At 40.1% G+C, this 21,592-nt stretch overlaps 1 protein-coding gene across 2 annotated transcripts in view; it reads left to right on the forward strand.

The window, feature by feature from the left end:
* Nucleotides 1-21,592, forward strand: part of SORT1 (sortilin 1) — a 64,326-nt gene that overhangs the window by 19,907 nt on the left and 22,827 nt on the right. Inside the window, exons 2-8 of one of the 2 annotated variants that reach the window (XM_061121228.1) lie at nucleotides 2,224-2,283; nucleotides 3,698-3,771; nucleotides 12,522-12,624; nucleotides 13,159-13,323; nucleotides 16,296-16,369; nucleotides 19,247-19,296; nucleotides 20,175-20,305. In XM_061121228.1, coding sequence (XP_060977211.1) covers nucleotides 2,224-2,283; nucleotides 3,698-3,771; nucleotides 12,522-12,624; nucleotides 13,159-13,323; nucleotides 16,296-16,369; nucleotides 19,247-19,296; nucleotides 20,175-20,305 — 657 coding nt within the window. Of the gene's footprint in view, nucleotides 1-2,223; nucleotides 2,284-3,697; nucleotides 3,772-12,521; nucleotides 12,625-13,158; nucleotides 13,324-16,295; nucleotides 16,370-19,246; nucleotides 19,297-20,174; nucleotides 20,306-21,592 lie in introns of those variants that run through there. The other variant, XM_061121229.1, reaches the window with a different exon arrangement.

Here is a 21,592-nt window from a genome sequence, read left to right on the forward strand (position 1 = left end):
AAGTCGAGGGTTGCTAGTGTCGTCTAATAGTCCTCCTCTTTCTGTGACTGAGCAATAGAAGATATGAGTGGTGCCAGTGTGTCTGCTGGCTGGGCCAGGTGTGCAGAACATTGCCTGAAAAGCGAAAGCTTGATCAAGCTAGCAAGAGCTCCAGGGATGGAATTTTTTTTTATCCTAGTCAGCTCTTGTGCCCAGAGCCTGTCTTGGAAAGATAGCCTTTGTTTAGATAACTGTTAGCCTGTGCAGTCTGTCTGGTATTTGTGGAAACTCTGGATATCCCTGTTTCTCCTCAAGGAGCTCATTGATGTAATTTCAGACACTGATCCTCACTCAGGAGAAGATGCTGTCTTGCTCTGTGTGGTATCTTAGAAGACGCGCTGCTGTGTCAGTGTTTAAGCTTCTGGTTCCAGATGTCTCTAGCAGCAGACCTACTTTTTCTCAGATGCTTGGCCAGCTGACATGTATGAATAGCCTTTCTGTCCTGCAGCGGCTCTGAGAAGCTCTGAGCATCTGAGAGTTAACTAGCGTTTACTGAGCACGCCGTCTCTGTGGCACTGAGTGTACTATTTACAGAGATTGTACAAGAGGTTCTGTCGACCTCAAAGCTACTTACAGTACAGGGGAAAATAGCATAGGTGAATTTAGCGACCCATCTAGCAGGACCACAAAAGAAAGTCAGAAGATAAGCCAAACAGTTAATGTGTGAGTTCTGTTTCTTCAGACATCTCTGTTGGGATTGGTGGCTTGAGTGACCATGCAGCTGGAATCCCACCATTTATAGACATGCTGTATTTTGAATCAACTTTGTGGTTTGGGAAGGATGTATAATTCAACAAATGCTTATTGAGCGTGCAAAGTATCATGGTAGGCATAGGGCATACCGCGACTATAAAAATTATATCCTCGGCTCCTAAGGAACTGCTCATATTTGGAAAGGCAAGGCATATTTAAGATTTTAACAATCTTTGTAATATTTTTAAGTCTTCATAAAAGAAAAGCATAGTCATCAGCAAACTACTGACTCCTCTGGGTCAGCATGGAAGAGGAAGGAACTTCACTTCTTACTGTATACATTTCTAATATTAATATATGTAGTAAGAAGTTTTTACCAAGTGCCAGTGTTGCCTTTTTGGTATTATTTCTTTATCGGATAAAAAAGTGATAGAGACTAGTAGATTATACACATAATGTTAACTTTGAGTAGCTCTGTGTGATAAGATTTATATTTTCTTTGTTGTCTCTCTCTATTATTGTCTGGGCTTCCCGGGTGGCTCAGTGGTAAAGAATCCACCTGCCAAGCAGGAGACCTGGGTTCGATCCCTGGCTTGGGAAGATCCCCCTGGAGAAGGAAATGGCAACCCATTCCAGTATTCTTGCCTGGAGAATCCCATGGACAGAGGAGCCTGACAGGCTCCAGTCCATGGGGCCGCAAAAGAGTCAAACAGGACTTAGCGACTAAATAACAACATTATCATCTACTTTTTTCTATAATGGATATATATTATTTTATAAATAGAGAAGAAAGTATTGGAAAACCAAAACTCAAAAGGACCTACAATAATTATTATAACGAATTTTAATATGATTACCATATTTTGGCTACAGTATACCAGCTTTCCCTTTTTTGTCTCTTCACTCTCACCACAACTTTATTAAGGTGGTTCTATTATTATTAATATTATTACTGTTATAGTTATTATTATTAAATAAAAAGGTGAAACAAGGGCATTTACTCTTGCTTCTTTCCCTTGTCATTTGGATGTATTAGCCTAGAAACAAAAGGAATCCAGCTATTAGCTATTTGGCTGTACTGTGAAGGCTCCTTAGAAAAATTTAAATTATGCTGATTGGGTTACAATTATATCTGTCATTGTGGGCTGTGATCTCTTGTTTTAAAATAGCCTAAGAATACTTTCTATAGCTTTATATTTAGTTCTGTTGGAGAAAGCAAATAGATTATCCCATCTCCCCATCTGGTACAGTGAAGAGAACTCATCTGCTTGGCTTACTTTGTGTGAGAGAGAATTAAAATTTCCAAGTTATTTGTGATTCAGGTTAAGTAGTTAAATGCTGTCTCTTCCAAATTTTGTTCCAGAAATCCATATCCCCTTTTAATTGTAAAGCTAATTACTTTGAAAGTAATAGTGGTCTGTGTTATTTAAAGAAGTCAAAGATTGAAGGGGAGATGTCATTTCTAAATGAGTTTTTTTTCCCCCCTTATAGCATGTATTTGATGATCTCAGTGGCTCAGTATCCTTGTCCTGGGTTGGAGACAGCACTGGGGTAAGTAATGTTTTGACTTTGTTGATTCAGCCTAGTAAGAAGATGGTGTAGATTTGGGGGAGTTTAAGTGCTAAATGTTTTACCTTCTGAAATTGTCTCCAACTTCAGCTGTAGGAAATGCATGTTTGTAGGACAGACTTCCAGAAGGCTGTGGTTGGTTTGGTTTTGCTTTTAGTACTGGGAACATCTTGTGACCACCTTCTTCCATAATAGCAAGCTAGACACCTTTTTAGTCTTTGGTGGCTGCTTGATATCAAGATGAGCAAGAAGAAAAGAGGAGAGTGCTGTGTGAAAAGGGGGCCTTACAATTCTTGGGAAAACTTCTATGTGGAAGCAGAAAATGGCACATTACACATGTTGGCATTTTCCCTCCGAACTGTATTGTTCCTGTATCCTTTACCATAGTTAGTGTTAAAGGACTGTGGCAGCCATGGGCTTATCACTGTTCAGCTCCATCTGTTGTCCTTTCCCCAACCACAAAGGAGGTAGGTACTGCCAGGACGGGGGGAATGAGACAGTCAGTAAGCTTCTCCCTAACCCTTCTAGCATGTAACCTGACTCCCAGTAGGAGGTTTGCTGAGGATTCATTGGCCTCAGGTCTTGAACAGGGCTTGCTTGACATTACCTGGCTCTGTTATTATCCCGCCTGAGCGAGGGCAGGGACCACAGCTCACGCCCTCCAGTATTCCAGTAATGTATATAGCAGAGCACTGAGGCACGTGAGGCTATATCAGAAGCCGAAAGAAATACAATTTTTATACTAAAGAGCAAGTTATTAATTTTTAAATTGCTGGTGGAATTTCTTTAAGCCTGTCTCATCTGCTTCTAAAATTTGAGTTGTTCCCTATTTCCCATGATTTATCACTTTATCTAAGATAGTTGGTATCTCCAAGATTTCTTGTTATATGGCTGTTTGAGACTCCCTAGCCTCTTATTCCAGTCTGTCACAATCATATCTTCATGCATGTTTTCTCTAGAAAAATACTTATTTAAAAATTTGATTTCATGGAGAACTAATAGCAGGGAGATGAAAAGGACAGATGTGACATAGCACCCTCTATTAGAGCATTCACCTCGTTCTAGCCTTGTAAGTGGAGAGAGAGATGATTCTTGATTGAGAATATCTTTGAATAATGTGGATACAAAATAGTTAAATTCTTCTTTTACTGTTATTTGGAGTTGATTAGCTCTGTTTCACACTGCATCAGGTGTAGGCAGCGGGACCATCTCAACAAAATAAGCTGAGAATTTGAATCATTGTAAACCATAATCACTTGGTCCTTCTTGGTTTTCAGATGTATTACAATATAGGCTACTGTGAGGCAGAATTATTGGCAATCTTTCTGATATTCAGATGTTGCAAACATGTAATTGGATTATTTTTCTTATTGACCACATGCTTTTGTTTCTCCAGATCATTCTAGTCTTAACCACCTTCCATGTACCACTGGTAATTATGACTTTTGGACAGTCCAAGCTATATCGAAGGTGAGATGCCTAGCATATGATTGGGGAATTTGATTGAGTAACATGTTGTGACTGTAAGTTCTCTGCTTTTCTAGGCATGATGGGATCTAACAGTTGATTCAAAAGATCTTCTAGCTGTCTTAAATTTTCGCCAGATTGTCGCCCTCAGTACATTTTTTAATATCTATCTAGTTAGCAACCTAAAGCAGCATGAAAAGGAATCTAGTTCCAAGGAAATAAGGTTTACCTGACTAAGTGGCAGAACAGTAAAAGAAGATAAAGGAAGTATCTATAGGAGTGTGTGTATGTTAAATGGATATTTATTTGTGGGGAGGTAGCATAGAGTTTCGGAGAAGGCAGTGGCACCCCACTCCAGTACTCTTGCCTGGAAAATCCCATGGACGGAGGAGCCTGGTAGGCTGCAGTCCATGGGGTCGCTAAGAGTCGGACACGACTGAGCGACTTCACTTTCACTTTTCACTTTCATGCATTGGAGGAGGAAATGGCAACCCACTTCAGTGTTCTTGCCTGGAGAATCCCAGGGACGGGGGAGCCCAATGGGCTGCCGTCTATGGGGTCGCACAGAGTCGGACACGACTGAAGTGACTTAGCAGCAGCAGCAGCATAGAGTTTAACCATCTTTCTATTTATTATGAGCACAAAATGGTTTTATACTCCTGAAGTAACAATCCTTACTGTACCTTCCAAGTGATTTTTCTTTTTTGGCCCCACCAGGTGGCTTGAGGGATCTTAGTTTCCTGATAAGAGATTGAAGCCAAGCCCTGGCAGTGAGAGTATGGAGTCCTAACCGCTAGAATGCTAGGGAAGTTAGATATCTAATATCCAAAATATTAGATAAATATTTTTCATCTAACGTTATGAACCCCAAACAGATTGTTTTTAGGTCTGGAGGAGGTTCTCAGGTCAGACCTACCAAAGTGCCTGGTAATGATGATGGTAATGTATGTTCTGGGACTATAGTCTATACTGTGACATTCACAAAGTTTGAGAGTTGTCTTTTCAAAGGTCCAGCTTGGTTAAAGGGAAGGATTCTTTTCCTTCCCTGTAAGATTCAAAGCCAGCTAACTCCCGGAAATTGCTGATTGTCTTCTCAATCATGTGTGTCTGTCCCATTTTCTGCCTAGGGACCTAAAGAAATTTGACATTTCAGCAGATATATAGAAATTACCCTCTGGAAAAAAAAAGAAATTACCCTCTGGGCCAAATGATCTCCCAGGAGCCATCATACTTTCTCAGGGTTCTTTGCTTGATTGTTGACCTTGGTCAAGGTGGGAATGAACCCATGTTGAAACTCTAATATATTCAGTCCAGCCTCCCTTTCCCCATAGGTGACCCTTGACTGCTGCTCCTGAGTCTGGAGCTAGTGCTTTCTGCCCTTCAGCACAGAGACTTTAATTTAAAAATATGTCAAGAAAGAATTGCCATCTTGAAATTGTTGTACACTGCATGAAGGCAGGTTCTTGACTAACTTGGGGTTCTCCAGCAACTAGCTAAATGACTGACATGTAACAGACAGGCAGTACATACTAATTGAATGAATGAACGCGTTGCCTTCTCTGATAATTCTTAGGCTAATAGTATTTTTGTTTGTTTGATAAAGATTGACAAGGTATTACAGAATCCTAATTCTAGAAGGGACTGTAATTTATAGGTGATTTTGTTTATTAAGTTAGAAAACTAGTTGAACCATTTCTGGTAGATGAAAAGTATCCTGTTTGGGAAGGAAAAAAATATATTAAAATTTTTGTAACTTTAGTGAACTCTTTCCATTTTTTAAGAAACTTTGCTGTTGTAAAAGTCTTTGTGATACAGTTTTTCTACCAACTCACCTTCCATTAAAAAATCAATGCAACCATCTTATAAAACATTGGAAATTTTAAATGAAAAAAAATTCACCTTAAAGTCAAGTAATCTTATTTACAGTTTATTATCTTGACTTTTCCCCTTTAATGTTATACCATATAACTCTATAGTCTTAGGAAGCAACATGGTACAGTGTAAAGTTACCTCTTGGCATATAGGCCTGGGGTTGAATCTTAGCATTATTTGTGAGCAGAATGAACTTGGGTAAGTCATTTAACCTCCCTGAGTCTTTTTGTCATCTGTAAAAGATGATAATAGCCACCTTAGAGCCATTGAGAGTTGTGCTTTGCAGCACCTATCATGGAATAAGAACTTGGTACTGTTAGCTGTTGCCTTGCCAATGGCCAGATACAGCATGTCAGCAGCATGTGCTGGCACTGTGGCACTATTAGTAGTTTTTTTTTTTTATTAGTAATTTTTTAAATGAATTGAAAGCCTTCCATACCAGCTGATAAAAGGTGATTTCCTGCCTGCCCCCAGATGCCTCCATAGCTTCTACAAGTACACACACCCCCCACCCCAGCCAACATGCAAGTGTTACCCACACCTGATGTTATGAACTGTAACCATTCTGGTTGGTCACTGCTCGTACCATAATATTTGTCAAATTCTCATCATTTTTGTTAGCTTGAAAGAATTTACTTAATCATTATTCTCTTGGACACCTAAGTTGTAGTTTTTTCACTATTGTTAATGCTGCTGTGATAAATACCACACATGTATGTCATAGAAGATGCCTGTTTCCAATTTATATTATGGTATCAAATGAAAACCTTCTCTCTGATCTCTGCATGTTTTGAATCCTTTACTAAACTCCTTCTCTTGGTTGAATTATGTTCTAAGCCTGTTGCTTCAGCTGCTTTTTTGCTTCTGAATTCACGTGTTAGTGTCTGTAATGCTCTTCAATCAGGTGGCGAGAACTGGACCTGACACACCAGAGTCATACCCACAGGGAGTGAAGTGTTTTCACGACTGCTTTTCCTGTCCTTTTGCTTTGCAGCGTTGGGCTCACTTTGAGACAACCCCAGACAAAACAAAACAGTATCACTGTGTTACTGCTTAAATACCTACCACCCTCTGACTCAGCCCTTTTCCATCCTGTATTTGTCTAGTCTTGTGAGAAACCACTGTTACACACTTTACCAGAGAGTAAAGCGAGTTGTTTCTGGTATAGTATGTTACTAAGGTTCATTTTCTTCATTTTGCACACCAGTTTTTTTGTTGGGTTTGTTTGGCTTCACTGAGGTCATTTTGAATATTAATCACTTCCTCCCTGCTGTGAAATGAAAACTCTTCCAAAATTTGGGTGGACACTGTAAATATGCCTTGTTGCCTCTCCAGCTAGGCTGGCCTGGCCTAGTCTAAAGTGACTCATGTTGTTGGACACACCAGCCAAGAGGCACGTGTTGCTTCAGAAATGGGAAAGGGAGGGAGCAATTTGAGCAAAATGAGTCCTGAATATGCTGAGCTTGCGCAACTGGGAAATCAAATAAAAGCCTGTTGAATCTGCTCTGAAGACTCTTCTGTTTTTCACAGCTTTAATGATTGTATTATTTATTGGATTATCTTTCTCTCTTAAATCTTATGGGATCAAAGTTTCATTTGGGATTCAAATAGAAGGCAGCTAATCAGATGCCACCTGCCATAAGCAGTACCGCATGGAGGTGTGCATGAGAAGAAGGAAGTTAGTTGTTTCTGTTACCTGTGCCGAGTTAGAGGGAGCACACTTCAGAAAGAGGATTGTTAAAAGATTTGGGAAATAAAGTCCCTGGGCATTAATAATTGGATATAATTGAATAACATACTAATATCTTCAATTAAAGGGCATCATATTTGAATAGTATAAACTTTGATTCCCTCTTCAGGAATATTAATTCATATAACAGATTTTAAAGTTCATTTACCTCCCACTTGCAAATATGAAATTAAAAAGGAAATAACTAGCTATAGTTAAGATGATAATTTGATTTTCAGCAGCAAATGTTGTTTGCCTTTTTGTCTGATGGCCCTTTGAGACTCTCCTTCCATTGTAAGGTTACCTTAGTGAAGCACATGTAAGCTTCATGTACAGCAAAATTCTATGCCATGTTAGCAGAAAACTGCTGGACTATTTCACTTGTGACTGCTATTTCCTGTTGAAAGTTGTTCAAATTTAGGAACTTGGTAAGGGAATCTCTAAGAGATTTCACATTAAAGTTTATACTGTAGTCAATGTAAGTTTTTCAGGATGTTACCTGAGGTTTAATAAAAAGGATAACTTAAAAATATGCAGCAGATACTTCTCTGGCAGTTTAGTGGTTAAGACTCCATGCTTCCACCACAGGAAGTGCAAATTTGATCCCTGGTCAGGGTACTAAGAACCCACATGGCCAATAAATAAACAAACAATAAAGATATGCAGCAAATATTAAAGCAGAGTTCAGTAAACCAGGTTCTCCAAGGCATCTCATTATGACAACCTTTTTAATGATAGGCTTGGCTCAGTTTTCACCATAATAGATTATTAGCAATGACTGCATATTCTAATTATAAGGTTAGCATAAATTCTGTTTGCAGAATATATTTTTCTGCTTTTTGTTTCTTAAAGTTTATTGAAATGTATGACGGTGGCATTTTACTGCACCTTCATTTTTACAAACTTAGGACATATAAAAATCATGAAGCTAGGTGGTTTTTGTCACTCAAATATTCCCATGAATCCTGTTCTTAGGATTGTCTTATTGTCAATCAAAGCAAGATAAGGACCTCAGATACATACTCACATTACTTCTGATAAAAAGTTGTGTGATTTTATTTCTAATATTTCACCCTCTTTATTTTCCTACGTGTATTTTCAAAATTTCTGTAGAAAACATGCATCCTTTTCAAATAAGGATAAAACACAATGAAAATTAAATTAAAACATATAAGTTAGCGTCAGACAGTTGGGGTTAAAACAAAGAAACTGAAGTATTGGGAATTCAGTTTAATGTAGATTCAGATTCTGCCCATCTCACCCGGCAGTGGTCTCAAGTCTGTAAGTCTTTTGGAACATTTTAATAAGCTACATTCTCCTTATTGATCTTTTAACTGGAAATCTCAATCCAGTTAGTTCTCATTCACGATAGTTATGTTCTCCAGTCTCCATGAATACCGAATTAGTGAATACTGAGCCATTGCTTCTAGGGGAAATACAGAATTAGGTTCCTGCAAACTTCTGGCCACAGCATTCATTTTCATCAGTTGATCAGTCTATTACCTTGTTTTATGTGTGTTTCTGTTTAAAGATACCTTATGTGTATTATTGATTCATTAACATTGAGCTCACAACCAACTGTTGCAGAAAGAAGGTTATCTAACTCACAGATTTTCTCCAGAAACACTAAACAGCACGTCATAACTATGCTTGGGGACTATTTAAATAGCAAGGCACCAACAGAAGGCACAAAAATGCAAAATGCAGAGCAGTAAACAGACTGTGAGGAAGACACTCATGCACAGTCTAAGAGCTGAAACGAGAAAGCAGGGCAGCCGCTTGTTGGACCTCAGGAGGGAACATGAGCCCCAAGTGACACATTTTTCGCCGCCCTATGCATATCTGCCAGTGACTAGGAAAGTGCCATGAGTATTGATTTGGGGTTACAAATCTGAGTAGGCAGACTTATAAATATGAAATCTGTAAATAATGAGGATTAACTGTATAAGCTTTCTCGATTAGTGAAAACTACAAAACTAATTTTTTTGGAGTTTATTGTCTTCCTTTTTGCTTTTATGTAATATTTATGGTGACTTAATCATGGCAAAAATGAATTAAAGGAGTAAAGAAGTGGTTAGGCCTGAAAGTCAACCAAACAAGGATATTTATGCTTGTTTGATTGTTGAAAAAAGTAAAATGTAAGATTCTCTGAGATATTGTAGGATTCTTTTATTGTTACTTTTCATTGAATGTCTGCAGGTCAAATGCCATTGTCACAGTTCCTCTATATTATAAATGAAGAGTGGTCAAAAACGGAGGTGTGATTCTTGGTTATTGGCATTTGGGTTGAGTGTCAGTCAACATATTAGCCTTCTGGAAAAATACTCTCCTGAGTCCTTCATCTTAGGAGGAATTTTAATGCTATGTCTTATCAGAACTCCATGTGATGATTACTTTTTTTCCGTTTATTTAAATAATGTCTAGATTTTTCATGTTCTTTGGTGGTATTAAGCTCTATCCCAAAAACGTTTGTACTCTAGTACTATTTTTTATTGTTACAAATGTGCATATTCTTATAGATGTTTACACCACAGATATAGCAAAAGTGACCGTTTATTTTTGCTAACCAGAAAGAGCTTTGTTAGGTTTGATGTATAGAATTGTTATTTAAAAGACTTACTTCTAAAGCAGATGGTTTCACAGGGCTTTGTTAATGTTTCCTGTTCATAACTCTTAATTATCATATGGAATTTGAAAAGTGATTTATTTTTCAACATGTTTCATTGATTTCCTCTCCATGATATATGATGTATGCCAATATATATGTTGATAAAAGATAAAGCCACTTTAAAGCAAAGTGCCATATTAAAATATATGCCTTGACAAAACACTAGTTAAATCCCAGTGGGTGGACACTGGTCTATCATGCTCCATTTGTTTATCTGGCTAAGGTACCAGAGTGTTGTAGCAGATGATTTTTTGTTTCCCTCATGTTGCTTTCTTTTTCTGAAGGGCAGGGATGTGTTTGTTGTGCCAAGTTCTTGAAAAGCAAGCACACTTGCCAAGAGGTTTGTGGAGGTTCCCTGGGATGTCATGAAGGAGGGGTGATTTGTGAACTGGTGATAATCAAGCTGCTGCAAACCCTTTAGGACATGGTCTGAGCTATTGATGATGTGTGCACTGTAGAAGCAGAACTTGAATATGCATATCTTCTGGCCTGCTGTCGAGAAGATAAGACCTTTTCTTGTACTCAGAAGTTAAGGGAAGGGTAACAGGAATCTGTTGGGTAGTTTCTAATCCCTATTTTATTTAGTTTTCTCTGTGTGTGCTCTAGGAGATGGAAAGACAACTTAAAAGTCACATGTAGTTTGCTTTAGCATGGTGAAGGGACCTGTACCTTCACGCAGAGATACTTCCCTCCTGTCTCTCTTCAATTTCCTCTAAGCTAACCTTTCCTGACAGGCCACAAACCTTGGCAAGAAAGAGCAGGACCACTGGTTGCAAAGGAAGAATTCCTTACACATAATTAAAAGTTGTGTCAAGTTTGGGGCTGAGAGTTAAGAGAATTAGATTGTATTTTCAATTTTGCCCTTAATTGACTGGTTGATTTTGATGAATTGCTTCCCCTTGAACCTCCTCCTCTGTGAAATAAGGGAGTTGGACAAGATGTTCTCTTCAGTTCCTTGCCTCTCTCATGGTCTGTGGTTCTGTGATTATTTTTCTGTTGAGGCTGATAGCAAAACTGTACCACCTTTTAAGTCATATATTCTATCAGTGAAGACCACTGTACATTGCATTTATCATGGGCAGCTGACTTGCAGTGCACAGTGGTCATCGCTTATGGATACTGAAATTTAATCAGTATTAAGATCTAGCATTGTATATCATGTTAGTGCATAGTATTAAATACTCCTGACTTTTTTTTCTCTTACTTTTTGAAATCTAAAAATTAACTTTAATACTTCTCAAAGATATTGTTGAAATGAACTTTTGGGAAAAACTTTAAACAACCTAGAAGTTGAGATTAAGTTTATCTATCTTCTTTGGCTGCGTGCTGCATGCATTAAGAGATTTGTGCCTAAGGATGGTAACTTTGGGGGAGGAGGTACTCAAGATCCTGCTACTTAACTTACAAGCTTTATCATGAGTACAATACAGTGCATTGATAAATTAGTTAGTAGGCCTTTGGCTACATTTTGCAGAGAGCCCAACTCAAACTTTTAATATAATATCTTAAGTAATAAGGGAATTGGGACTTCTCTGGTGGTCCAGTGGTTAAGACTTCACCTTCCAATGCAGGGGGTGTGGGTTCGATCCCTGCTAGGGGAGCTAAGATCCCACATGCCTCAGGACTGAAAAGCCAAAATAAAAAACAGAAGCATATTGCAACAAATTCAATAAAGACTTTAAAAATAGTCCACATCAAAAAAATCTTAAAAAAAAAAAAGGGAATTCATGGCTCATAACTAAATACAGAGGAAGTATGGGTTGATTGAGTGCAGGGTCACAGGTTACCTCTCTGGAATCCCAGAGCTATTTCAGCATTACTGTCCACTTATGTTGGCTGCTTCTTCAAGTTGGGCTCTCACTGTATCAGAATGCCTGTAGCATTTTTTTTGTTTTGTTTTGTATTCACATACTACAACATGAGAGTTTCTCAACGTTGATGCTATTGACATTTGGGGCCAGATGCCCCATTTGATGCCAGATGCTTGTGGCCCTCTCTTTTTTGGGAGGCTGTCCCATGTATTGTAGGATGTTTAGCAGCACCCCTGGCTTCTACCTACTACGATGCCAGTACAATGCCAGTAGCACCCAACTCTGAGTTGTGATAATGAACAGTGTCTCCAGACATTACCAAATGTTTGCTTGGTGTGGGGTGGGGGCATGGGGCAAAAATGCCCTGGTTAAGAACCACTGATCCTTAAGGAAGACAGACCATTTCATTAAGTGATTGTCTTAAGTGTGTTTCCTAATAGAGCCCCCACTTTTGTCTTACTGGCTCAGCCTGGGTCCTTTCCTCATTCCTCACCCTGTCACCCTTGAGGGATTGGAACTTCCTTCCACTAATTAGGCCCACCACTGCGGGTAGGGGTAGAATCAGGAAGGTGAGTGCCTCGATAAAGTTGCAGGAGAGTGAGGGAAGCTAGGTACAAACCCAACAGTGCCCATGACCTCTGCATTCTAAATTTGTCCTTTTTTTCCCTCTCAGTGAGGACTATGGAAAGAACTTTAAGGATATCACAAATCTCATCAATAACACCTTCATTCGGACTGAATTTGGCATGGCTATTGGTCCTGAGAACTCCGGGAAGGTGAGACTATTTCATACGTGTACAAGGCTGTGCATAATACCATATGCAGGGCTGTCAGATGTTGATATTTGAATGGTCCAGTGTTACACAGCAATATATTTAGTTTACTATTACAATGTTTACAATATAATAAAATGAAACAATTTAATACTGATCACAAAAGAAGGGGCATTTTGCACACAAGTTCTTTTTTTGGACCTTGTCTAAGATGCACCAAAACTGTTCATAATTATGTGGTGGTTGTTTAGCGTTACAAGGTATACATCTAAAGAAAACATTCTAGTCTTTGGGGAAACTGGCTAATCTCAGATTGATGAAGCACATCTTCATACATACAATGCACTGGCTCAGGACAGTATTTTTTTCGTAAGACTAATACTTCAGGAAGAGAGTGTATCAACTAATCTGTTTTTATAACTCTTCTTACTTTTGGAACTAAAATTTTTGAACAAATGTCTGGTGAAAATGGTAGAGGAACTTCATGTATTTTTATAGTATTATACCCTGGTTCTGAACTTCCTTCTCCCTCATCAGGTGATTTTAACAGCAGAGGTATCTGGAGGAAGTCATGGAGGAAGAATCTTCAGATCATCAGATTTTGCAAAGAACTTTGTCCAGACCAATCTCCCTTTTCATCCTCTGACTCAGATGATGTATAGCCCGCAAAATTCTGATTATCTTTTAGCTCTCAGCACTGAAGTAAGTCTAGTTGAAGAACTTGTCTTGCCTTTTGTGTTTTTATAGTCTCAAAATATACTGTCTTAAGAGGACCGTGTAGGTGGTGCTTTTTATGTTGGACTGTTTTCTAGTGACTTCTTATGGTGTGAAGTGTGGGTTTTTGGTTTTTGTATGTTTGTGTGTTTTCCTGTATTGTAAAGGACACAATTTTCATATGCTGTCTATACCAGATAGGTATGTGTCTAGTTATCATTCCAATTTTTTAAAAAATGAACAGATACTTACTGTTAGAGTAATGAACTAGGAAACAGTTTAATCATTCATGTTCTGCCAGAGACAGACATAAATTGTTAAACTTCTAACATTGTTATTGTTTCCTTCCTATGGCCAAACTACATCTTTATAATTTTTTCTTGTTCAGTCCTTAGTATAAAAACCAGTTGATGTCTGTCTTTGACGCCCATGTGTTAAATATCCAGAGTCCTAATTCCCTGCACCCCTTGCCGCATTCCTGTACTCTTCCCAGAAACCACGAGTGGCCCTCCCACCTTTGTTCTGAAAGTTTCCTGAGGAGCAGCTCAGCTTTACCATTCCTGGAGGACTAGTCTGTTTTGTCATGGATGTTAAGGGCCCAGAGTGGCTGAGTTGCCAGACTATGATAGTAGTCATAATTACACTCTATGTTTATATGGCTCTCTCTCATCGTATTGCTTAGAGTGTGGTCTGCTGACCTGCACGATCAGATAGAAATCCCTGGGAGCTGGTTTAAGATGCAGATTGCTCAGCCCCGATCCGGATATAGTGTGTCAGTGAGGTGGCTAGTGTTTTTAACAAGCTCCCCAGCTGAGCCTGTACACTGAAGTCTGGGAGCCATTGCTGTGATGACCATTCTGGGAGTAGAAATAGGATTATCAAATATAGACAAGTTGGGCTGAGCAACAGGGTGCCATAGGGAGGATGAGAAGGACTCTTGGAAGAGAGGTCTGGGTTCTGGACCTTCTGGGGGCAGAACGTTCAGCTGAGGTCAGGCTGGGAGGCTCAAGGAAGGTCAGAGTTAAACTCAGCCAGAGGAGGAAAACTAGCCTACCAGATAGGCTTCACGTCTGAAAGCAACAATTCCTGGGAAGTGGCCTTCAGCAGCTTGAGCTGAAGGCCCTGTAAGGGGACAAAGAGACCCCTGTTGGAATGGACAGAACCATTGATCTGCCTTTGAAAACCCAATTGCCCTTACCAAGTATCTTAAGTTTATTAAAACAGCTATCCTAGGGAGAGGCAAGCACAATCTGCCTTTAGACCTGAAATTTCTTCCCATTAAGAGTGAGTTTGAAGTACAAATAATCAGAGTGGAGAGATGGACCAATTTGTACTAAAGTGCAGATAGGAGATATCAGACCCTTCCCTGTTTCTAAGTAGGATTAGATTAATTAGAAATGCTGGGAGCTGAACGTTACTAGAGGAGGAAGAGTTAAAGAAGAATGATGGGTGAGAGTGGAGGACCGCTGAAGTTATTTCTGCCTTAATCATCACCATTTCATTTGAGCTGCTCCAGGACGTTTCGGTCCCACCTCCAGTGGGTCTGGGGCTCACTAGACTCCTATTGCCAATGTCACTGAAATTGTCGGTCTTTATCTTATGAAGTCTCTGCTGCACTTGAAAGTATTGACCTCCTTTTGGGAATTTCACTTGCTTGGCTTCTGTGGCAGTCCCTTTGGTTCTTTCCCACCTTCTAACCATTGCTTCTTAGTCTCTTTTTTAAACTCCTTTCAACCTCCCCTTAAATCCCTATTGCTCATTTTACTCTGAGTAGTCTCTTCCACTCTTTACCATTTTGCTACCACTGTGATGTGTAAGATTCTCAAATCCCTACCTCTGGTCCTGGCTTCTTCCTAGGGCTGCAGATGCCTGTCTTCCTGTCTCCTGGGTATCTCTAGCTAGATGTCCCACAGGTCCCTCAAACTTAACCTTTCTCAGCCATATTGTTCTTCCCTTCATCCTTATGCTGGCTAAAGATTCCACAACACTGCTTTCCCCTCACCCAGAGTCCCAGAGTGTTCAACTTTCACACACATGCACTCTATCCTGCCCTACAGGAAAGTGTCCAGTTCTATTGAATCTAGAGTCTATATTCTTTCTGAGCCTATTCCTCACAGCTGTGGCTTCAGGCCTCACTAACGCTTAATGCAGCAGTTAGTCACTGCTTTCCCTGCTTCTATTAATAGTTTGAACCCTCTGAAATCCATCTTTCCCACTGTCATCCAAGTATTCCTCTTAAAAAAAGTAAAACTAATCATGTCATTCCCCTACTTCAAGTATCCCATATAAAATAAGGACCAGATTCCTCAGCCTGGCACAGAAGGAGGGCTCTGCACGAGCTGCCGCCCCCTCCCCAGCACTGGCTCCTCTCTCCACCTTGGAATGTTGCTCCATCAGTGTCTGAAGGCTTCAGCTCCCTGCACACACTGAGATGTTTCATCACCTCTCTGTCTCTGCTTGTACTGATCTCTCTGTGCAATGACATCTCATCTCCCATTTGCCTTCTTTTGATTACACTGCTCATCATGTAAGACTCAGTTTGGCTGTCTTCTTCACAAGTCAACTCTGATGCTTTGTCTCTCCTTTCCCTGCCCTTACCCTATAGACCATGTTTCCATAACACTTACCGTGTGTATTGAACTTCCTTAGGTGTACCTTGTTAAACTGTGAGCTCCTTGAGAGCAGGGAGTGTGTCTTATTCATCTTTGTATCCCCAGTGCAGCATCTGGTACACCTGGCACATAGTAGGCACTTCATAAGCATTTGTTATTCTGAACTTGTTCCAAGACCCTAGAGGGGACCCCATAAACTGTGTGTGTCTGTGAGCTCAGGCAGCTTGGCTGGAATTTCAGTGGGTGTTTTTACTGCCCTGAATGATTGGATATGAATTATTAAAAGGTCATACAAGCAGCTGCACATGATAAAGCTGGAATTTTGATAAGTCATTTATAATCTTTCAGAATGGCCTGTGGGTGTCCAAGAATTTTGGGGGAAAATGGGAAGAAATCCACAAAGCAGTCTGTTTGGCCAAATGGTGAGTAACAGAAGATTCCATCTGTGCAGAGCCCTAAACCTTTCCTGACGATGCCGCCAGAAGTCACACGAATCAGTGCTGAGCACTTAATATGTGCCCAGTGCTCTTCAGGGTGCCACAGGGGCTGTGAGAGGGGCACAGCATAGACCTTGACCTGGAGGAACTTCTGATTCTGCTGGGAAAGAAGGCTTGTCTCACTAAGCGTTAAAGTATAAAACAAGGCCTGTCACTGAGTAGCGCTGCCTGCAAGAGGTTTCTTCTGTGTAAATGGTGACGTCAGTTGCAACAGCATAAAATACAGCTTTGACTGGGGGACTTACATGCTTCTCTGCATGCACATTTATGCTCCCTCATCTAGAGATCCATGTCAGTTAGGTGGAATGTAGTGAGGAATCAGGAAGAAAGCTCAGAGAGCCTCCAGGCTGCCAGAGTCACACTATCCATGCACCACAACTCGTTCACTTCTCTTGATTGCCCACCCCGTCTGCTCAACAGAGGATACAGTGGAGGAAGCTCTTACCTGGGAGTCAGGTCACCTTTGTTCTAACCTGGATCAGCTGCTGGTCAGTGGCTTGACTTCTCTGGGATTTAGCTTGTTCCTTCTATGAAAGGAGATTTATTTGGGGAATTTGGGGGATGGTTAAGCAAGAATTAAGAGCTGTCATACCTCCAAACTCTGATTAGGCTCAGACTCTTGTTCAGAGCCTCTTTCTTCTTTCTCTTTGACTAATTTTAGCAAGTTCATTGATCTAGTTTCCCAGTTGATAGCAGGTTGCTGCCAGAAGTGGGGTATGTGAGTGTAAACAGCAAGCACAGACCAGCCTGAGAGTCCGCTGCCTGGGAGCTGCACGGAGGCAGGAAGAGCTCTAAGAACACGCAGAGACAGAACAAGACAGGGAAGTAGACAGGATGGAGGGGTTTAGTGCTGGGTCAGGAGAACCCAGAAGCCACAGTAACTACTAATGGGAGCACTGCATTACAGTTTCATACAGTTGGTGTTCATGACAGTGATCCATAATCCCAAGGAAGAGTTTGGTGTTTATTGTTCTCTGCTTAGGGAGGTAGGAAAATGTGTGATATAGACATCGCCAAATATGTCCATTGAAATTAACCAAAACATTTTTAAAATGATGCTTAAACAAGCATACTTTTTTAGAAAATGATAGTTAAATGAGGTTTTTATAGCACTACTGTGGTACACATCGCGTGTCTGCTTTTGTTTTATGTATTTTAATTAATTGTGTTTACATTTTATATGATCTTATCAGGAAGGAATTTTTAAAGTAACAAAGTTAACAAATTATTTTGCTCCTGCTAGACCTAAAATATGTAGTGTGTGTTCAAATAAGACTATAATAATTTTGATCATTAAAACTCACCTTTGCATACATATATCAGATCACCACAATGTACATTTTAGATATTTTACACTTTTATTTGTCAGTTATACCTCAGTAAAGCTAAAGGAAACAACAGAAAACTCATCTTTAAAACTAAAGAGTTATTTCAAAATGGTATTTTGTATCTTATACAAGAATTTTTGCTTTTCTTAACTTGCTTCATTGAATAGTGTCTAAATATAAGATCTGGGCTGCTGATAACTATTTACTCCCCTTTTAGATCTTTGGTTTCTAGAAATTTACAGTCTAAAGCTCTGAAAGAATATGCTCAGACCCAGCACCTTTTTTGTTTTATTGAGGTACAGTTGATTTATAATATTATAATCATTTTAGGTGTATAGCATAGTGATTCAAAAATTTTATAGGTTATACTCCATTTATAGTTATAAAACATTGGCTTTGTTCTCTGCACTGTACAATGTATCCTTGTAGCTTATTTATTTTATACATAGTAGTCTCCACCTCTTAATCTCCCACCCCTTTCTCGCCTCTCCCCCACTCACTCTCCCCAGTGGAAACCCCTAGTTTGTTCTCTATATCTGATACCTAGCACCTTTTGCTGGTGCTAATGTATAAGTCCTGTCAAGGTCTGAGTCTAGTTCCCTGGAACTCCCTTTCCAAGTTAGAGTTTAAATAATTCAACTTCTGACCTAGTTGTCTATTTCAGATGAAAGAACTAAATTATTTAGTTCATGCAAAGCACTGAACTAGGTTCTAAGGGGAAACAACAAAACTTCGTACCTGCTGTGAAGAGCTCAGTGGTGTGGTAGGGGAGGTAAGGCACACAGCATGTGATTAAAATAGCCAAACAGGAGACAAAGGAACGGCCAGGTGGTTGACAGGCTCTCAAGCAGCATTCCTCAACCTAAGCACTAATGGCGTTTGAACTGAATAGTTCTTTGTTGTGGGGGACAAGCCTGTGCGTTGCAGGACATTTAGCAGCATCCTTGGTCTCTCCCCACGTAAGTCGTAACATCTCCCCTCCCCCAGTGGTGACAACCAAGAATGTCCCCTGGGCAGCAAAATCGGCCCTGGCTGAGAACCACTGCTCTAGAAGTTTGCAGCAAAGAAGTCTTCAAGTTAGAGTGACAGAAAACTTCATGGAAGAGCTAGATTTTAAGCTGGAGCCTAAAGATTGTGAGGGTAAGATTTAGTCATGTAAGAGAAGAACATTTTAAGAAGGAAACAGTCTGAACCAACACAGGAGGCAGGCTTGGAGAGTGTAGGGAGACCAGTTGGACTGGCTGGCAGAGTTCACGTAAAGAAGCAGTGGCGTGTGGAGAATGCCTGGGAGCAGACGGGGGTGGGGGCCTGGCTGCGATACTGTGGGAGATCCAGTGCAGCGTCCGAGAAGGCTGTTTCGGCCAGTACCCATGGGTGATGCTTATTAGACCTGCCTGGAGTGGAGTGACTAAGGTTAATGCAGTCTGTTAGCAGTCTTGAACAGTGTCTTTTCCCTGTCTTTGCCTCATTGTAGGGGATCAGAAAACATCATCTTCTTTACCACCTATGTGAATGGCTCCTGCAGTAAGTATATTTTAGTCCCAGAAAAGAGTGTCCTGGTGCCCATTCATGGTAGAATATTCTGAGTTGTAATAGGTAGAAGCATCAAAGAGCCTTCCATTCTCTCGCAATTTTAATAGCTAAAGATAACCAGCTGTTAGTGAGTTTTAAAATCTTTGAAACACACACAACCAAGTACTGTACTGTGCTTTGATCAAATAAAAAGTGCAGGCTATACACAGAGACAGTATCCTTAATTTTAGCAACGTACATAAAGTAAATATTAGGCTACAACCAATAACAAATTGAAATGCATAGTGATTTCTGCCAAAGGGCATGGGCTGTGTTTGTGTTGGTGGAAGCCACTGGCTTTCCAGTCAGTGGCACAAAGCTGAAGGCATAATCTTCCATTTATTCATTCAACAGATTCATTTCATTTATTCATTCATTCGAACACCTGCAGTAGTATGTTAAACACTTTTCTCAGGATGGTGAGAACAAAACACCCAAGGCCTGCTCTCATGGAGCTTAAATTCAAGTAGACATGTTGGATGATCAGCCAGAAAATCAGAACTCAAATGATACAACTTAAAAATACAATAAGATAATTTCAGACTGTGTCATGAAGAAAGTAAAGCAGGATCCTGTGGTGTTTTTATGCAACACTGTACTGAAATTAATTCTCTCTTCCTGTCCAGTATAAAAGTTCACATGTATAAAGATAAAACCAAAATGTTAATTTCCTGTGTCAATTCCTATATCATTTTATATTGTTATCTGATTAACATGCATAGCATTGAAAATTCTCTTGCTATAAAACTAATAGTACTTCTAAAGCAATTGTTTTGCACTAGAAGCTCACCAGTAAGTGAAATTTTAATTAATATTTTGTCTTGTTTAAGAAGCTGACCTTGGGGCACTGGAATTACGGAGAACTTCAGACTTGGGGAAAAGCTTCAAAACCATTGGTGTGAAAATCTACTCGTTTGGTCTTGGGGGACGTTTCCTTTTTGCCTCTGTGATGGCTGATAAGGTAGGTGTTTGCCTCTTTTCTTTGGGTTCTGATATTTCTGTAAATATGCCTCAGACAGATAGCTTCAGTACACGTACTGGTGGAGTTTCTTGCCTTTTGTAGTATTTAGTGTCACTGTTAGATATGGAAGTGATTCTGTTTATTGGGGCTGATTGATTCTTCTGAACTCCCTCCACTTTGGCCTGTGTCACCAACTGAATCCTGGTGTCAGTTTAGGATATGTAGACCCAGTGTCTGGGCTTTTCACACACATGGATTCTGAGAAAAGCAATCTCCTTGCTCATTGTCCAATGAAAATAATGGAAACATGTAACATTTTTTGAGTACCTGCTATATACTAGGTACTGTTCTGAGTTCTGAGAATATAGCAGTGAACAAAACAGATTAATGTCTTGCTCTCAGAGTTTCTATTCAAGTAGGGAGATAGATACCAAACTAACAAATATGATATAATATCAGGTAATAATTAGAACTATGAAGAAACCTAAAACAGAGTAAATACATAAAAAGTGGCAGGAATTGGAGCAGCACTGTTCCAGACAGGGGGATTTGGAAGGGCTGTCTGAGACCCGACTGAAGTGAGAGCATAGCTGCGTGCACATCTAGGCTGAGGAAAGAGTGAGCGCAGAGAGCCTCGGGCTGGAGCAGGCTTGGAAAGCTGAAGAAAAGTGAGAAGGGCAGCGTGGCTGGAGCACGGGAAAGGGTGGTCCGAAGATGGGCAGCCAGTGGCCAGGTCACACAGGGCCTCTGTGAGGAAGGCCTCGGCTTCCGTGCTCCATGTGTTGGGAAGCTGTGAGAGGGGTTCAGGCAGGGGAATGGTCTAACTGGCTGTTTCTTTTGACGGAATAGGTGTGTGTAGTGTCACCTAAGGGTCAGGAATGGAAGCAGCAACAGCAGCAGTGAGAGAGACAGGAGGCTGGACCAGGCTGTTAACAGTGGATGAGGGAAGACGTAGTAAGATCATGGATGTATTTTTAAATGCAATAGTGTTTGCTGGTAGATAAGATGCAGATTGTGAGAGAATAAGATGAACCAAGGATAATTTTAGAGTCTTTGGCCTGAGCAACTGTGTCAATGGTGGTGCCATTTACTGAGATGGAAAGGACTGCAGGAGAAGCAAGTTTGTGGGAAGAAAGTCAAGAATTCAGGTTTGGATATGAGATGCGTATAAGATATCTAGGTGAAAATGTCAGGTAAGCATTTGGGTATGTGAATCTCCCAAAATTACATAGTATAATTATATGGAATGGTCTCATCTAGCTGTGTGACTAGGTGGTATCTTATGGG

The sequence above is a fragment of the Dama dama genome, chromosome 20 (assembly GCF_033118175.1).
Source record: "Dama dama isolate Ldn47 chromosome 20, ASM3311817v1, whole genome shotgun sequence".
Lineage (NCBI taxonomy): Eukaryota > Metazoa > Chordata > Mammalia > Artiodactyla > Cervidae > Dama > Dama dama.